The sequence below is a fragment of the Vigna unguiculata genome, chromosome 8, assembly GCF_037176805.1.
Source record: "Vigna unguiculata cultivar grain cowpea cultivar isolate G323 ecotype 2 chromosome 8, ASM3717680v1, whole genome shotgun sequence".
Taxonomy (NCBI): Eukaryota; Viridiplantae; Streptophyta; class Magnoliopsida; order Fabales; family Fabaceae; genus Vigna; species Vigna unguiculata.
The window spans coordinates 27,662,879-27,667,078 of record NC_140799.1 but is presented as its reverse complement, the minus strand read 5'-3'; the positions used below and the strand labels follow the sequence as shown (position 1 = coordinate 27,667,078).

The following is a 4,200-nucleotide window of genomic DNA, read 5'->3' as shown; positions in this document are numbered from 1 at the left end:
CAAAATATTATTATAATATCAAAACAGAACATCCTGGAAAATCCACACATCATTCTACGTAGAAAACAAAAACAAATATAACACCATATCTAGGATGTATCGTACATCATACATCCACAGCACAACAGAATAGTGCAGGACAAAGCTGCATTATATGCATCTAGAAAACAAAACTTGCCTTTGGAGCTTTCAGAGCCTTAAAATCAGAGGGTAGCTCAAACTTGTTTCCGGTAGATTTGGCTCAGATTCTTACACAGTCAAGTAGGCATACATACAACATATGCTAGTGACCAAGACATAATAGAAGTATAAAACAAAGAGAAACTTAATTATGAGAAAAACAGTGAAGAAAAACTCGAGAGAACAACAACATATCTTGTCTACCTGCACTGATTCATCACTTATTAAGTAGGTTCCTTGAGAAAATCCTTTTGCAATAAGGGTTGGTGCGCAAGATTTTGTGGGGTCGAACTGCTTCCACCAGAGATGTATGCAGAGAACCCTATTTCAAACAAAAAGATACAAAGAAGAAAAAGCATCACAATACTGAAATGAATAAATAGTAAAACAGAATATTGAGGTAAAGCTGTTACTGAATGCAAGAAATGTTAATAACTTTGTGAGTTTCACAGTTTTTAATAATAAAATGGCAAGGTAAATGAGATAAAAAAATGTCATTTGGGTTATAGTAAAAGGAGGAAGCTTCATGAAGAAATAGTCTCAAATTATCACATTATCACTCTGATATATAAACCTAGAATTCATTTGTTCTACTAAAGTAAGACTCCCTCTTTATTCACGAGTTGTATAAAGAAGTGAGCCTCATCTTTTATAGTGGTTCTTTAATAAATTTTAATTAATAACAGTGAACAATGTTAGAAAATGTATTACAAACATTTACTTTATTGTATTTGAGTTACAAACCTTGGTTACTCCGAGAGCACGTTGAACAACATAGTTGGCATATGGGTCTGGTAGGAAGCGCTCAAAGTGAGGATAAGATAACATCTCTTGGACTATTCTGGACCTGCTCTCTGCAATATGCACGAGGCATTTTTCAACTACGTGACTGCTAAACTTTTGCATGGAAAGGTTTACGTAGTTTCCTTTGAACTGGGAATGCAGCTTCGATGAGGCACTTGGGATCTCCATCTCTATAATATACTGAACAACGTAATTTCTGCAGTGCAACATATTGAAAAGTTTGCTTTCAGAGACTGGTTTTAAATCAAATACAAACTATGATTCAGGAATCTTGGTTCCAATGTTTTTTAGCTATGATTCGTGCATGTTGTCACAAATGGTAGCTAACATGTTAACATACAAATGGAAAAGAAATGAAGTTGAAAAACCTCGCAGGAGTACAGGAAGAATTTTAATTTACCCGTCATTAATGGAAGAACACTTTACTACAAACCAAATACAGAAGAAAAGAAATTTCAAAGTTTGGCAAGGTAAGGTGAAATCCAATCTAAATCATTTTGAAAATTGGTTCATCAAGATTTTCCATTTGAGTGGAATATTAGCAGATACAAGGTCAGGCTAATTACCCAAATGGATCTTGAGCAAGAATAAGCCCATGTCTGCATATTTCCTTTATCAGCTTATCTTGGTACTTTCCGGTGGAGTAATCAATGCAACGTTGTAGTACACAACACCCATGTTCATGAGTAGCTATGTCAACACAGAATTTTGTAGCAGCATCAAAAATAAACTGCAATAAATGATAGAGGGAAGTGTGATGAAACTTAGTTTCAATCCAAAGGTGTAAGACAGAAAAATAATTGAATAGGAAGGCATGTGCACAAAGCTTGAGAATTTGGATATCCACCATAAAAATGTATTTCTAGAAGCGTCTATAATAATATTTTCTTCATGATTATAAACAGCCGTGATACCATAACCATAATAGTTTCCAACAAACTCCTTCCTTTGATCCAATTGAATTAGCAATTAGAATATATAGAATATATGTATATGCATGGACGTGTAAGATTGCCAAAAGTACATTTTAATGTGCCAAAGTATGAGAGCTCACTCTAAGAAGCTAAGATTTTACTGAATGAACCCGTTTTGTTAGACGTTAATGAAACAGGAATGCCCTATGCTCTGAGTGGTGTTAATTAGAGACCATTGTGCTATGATGATGAAGTCAATCAAGATCTGAAATGATACCTCCATACAACTTAGAACAAAATTTGAGATTAAATACAAAATCTCAACCGCTACATCAACATTACATTGAAATATAGTTATTCCATATAGTTTATTCATTATATCAAAATTAGCTGTCAGTTTAAGAGTAACACAAGAAGCAAAAGAGAGAAGTGTTATATATACCTCGTTATCTTTACAACTGAAGTATTGCAAGCAACGTTGTATAACATGATTTCCATTGAGATCCTTGACAAGATCAAGAAAATCAGGTTGAATGGCAGACCTCAGCAATGCAATTTGATTTCTAGAGTTCACAGTAGCAATCAATTTCTGAACCACCCGAGTCCTAATACGACAGAAGTATCAATTCAGCATAGCATAGAGAAAATCAAACAGGTTCATCAAGATACAGAAAAGTAGAACAATATCATAGTTCAACGGTAGGATACAATTACCCGTGGGTATTGAAAGAGGTTTTGAGTAGTTGCCCTGGTTCTTTAGTCAACATTGACACAATATGCAATCTTTCATCTTCAGCACACACATCAATCAGCTTTTGCACGAGGTAATTCCCAAAAGGGTCCATCATAAGCTCAACAACATCATCTATAACTCCGTTAAACACTATTTGTGCATCTTCAGAGGTGCCCTCATCAACCATCTTCTGTAGGAAGCGACAACCATTCTGATCCTTGGCCAGGTGGTAAATGTAACCTTGGAACCTAACCAAAGGACCAAAATTGAACAACAATGGCCGCGGTGAAAGAGAAACGTCATTTGAAAGAATGCCATTCTTTTCATGTCTGATAGGAACACGAGAAGAAATGAATTGAGGAACTTCATCAGGCACTGCTTGAGCTGGCGAAGGTAAAGCCCTCAAAGAATTATTGCACCCTTTTCCTCCAACACACCACTTTACCTCCCTCTCTTGCTGCATGATAAATCCACCATCACATTGAAAGGCCACAGGGTCCCCTCTAGAATGCGAAAATTCAGCACTGGGGGCTACGATCACCCTCGTCGGTGCAATTTCTTTCACTGCCGGGAAAAAATGAGGCGATGGAGTGTTCATATTCGTATTCGTAGTAAGCTTGGGGTGACTTTGAGAGAGCATAAAGGGATTCCTCATGTCCCAATCCATTGCAAATGACCCTCTACCATGAAACGGATTCTGCATTTGAAGATTGCTATAGCAAGTGTTCCTCCTTTGATTAAACTCCATTGGAGATCCGAAAGTGTGTCCCTTCACATCATCAGAAGAAGCCCTCACACCCCAACCAGACGATGGGGCAACCCTTTCTTCACCAACATGTGTGTATCCATCCAAAGAACTACTAGGTGTGTGTGAGAGTGAGAGTGAGAGTGAGTGTGGGTTTGAGTGTGAGTGTGAGAATGCATGTGTGTACGATGAGTCCATAACATCAACACCATATCCTCTAGTTTTGTTACCACCATCCCCTTGTTCACCAAAAACAGCCATTCTAGCAAAATCATTAGACAGCAACACATCGACATCATGGTCGTGGTTGATCATGTTGTTCTCGTCCCACATCGGAAAGGTGTTGGTGGGAGCAGTGGAAGGTTGTGGCGTGACGTTGGCACGGTGAAGGTTAAGGAAACCCATTCAACCAAACTCCAACCTCTTCGTTTCCCATGGCGTAGTTTGCGGATATTCTGATGAAAGGGAAAAACGAGAAGGGGAATGAAAATAGAAAAGGGGGAAGGGGACACGTGGCAGAGTGTAGGTAGCACTATTGCGTTTGAATCCACCCGTTCCGTGAGGATTTTTTGTTCCCTTTTAGGAGAAAGTGGAGGAGGAAGAATCGCAAAAGGAGGTTTTTGATTTGAATCAACGTAACTTTTTCCTTGATTTTTGATTGGGTTTGACACAGTTGTGTATACTGTTCACACAAAATCGACACTGCACTGTAAGACGAAATTGACAACACAAGGCTGTGCAACTTCTCTGTTCTACTGTTAGAGATTGCGTTTGTTTGCTTTTTGTTATGCTTCCAACAAGAGCTGTTATTTTGGTATCCTAAA

The 4,200-nt window shown here is 37.9% G+C and overlaps 1 protein-coding gene across 1 annotated transcript; it reads right to left on the bottom strand.

The window, feature by feature from the left end:
* Positions 1 to 4,096, bottom strand: LOC114195305 (putative pumilio homolog 8, chloroplastic). Its single transcript, XM_028085723.2, has 5 exons — positions 2,613 to 4,096; positions 2,341 to 2,503; positions 1,551 to 1,714; positions 925 to 1,180; positions 1 to 502 (listed from the first exon to the last, which is right to left on the bottom strand). Exons 1-5 carry the CDS (start codon positions 3,779 to 3,781, stop codon positions 398 to 400), a joined length of 1,857 nt encoding a protein of 618 aa, XP_027941524.1. The 5' UTR covers positions 3,782 to 4,096; the 3' UTR covers positions 1 to 397.
* Positions 4,097 to 4,200: the final 104 nt, after the last annotated feature.

What these genes read in the sequence shown, in the direction of transcription:
- LOC114195305 (XM_028085723.2), bottom strand. Translation starts at nt 3,781, where the DNA reads ATGGGTTTCCTTAACCTTCACCGTGCCAACGTCACGCCACAACCTTCC. An exon ending in ACCTCTTTCAATACCCACGG is followed by an intron (nt 2,504 to 2,612) that starts GTAATTGTATCC and finishes CTGTCGTATTAG; the next exon opens with GACTCGGGTGGTTCAGAAAT. An exon ending in TCAGTTGTAAAGATAACGAG is followed by an intron (nt 1,715 to 2,340) that starts GTATATATAACA and finishes CATTTATTGCAG; the next exon opens with TTTATTTTTGATGCTGCTAC.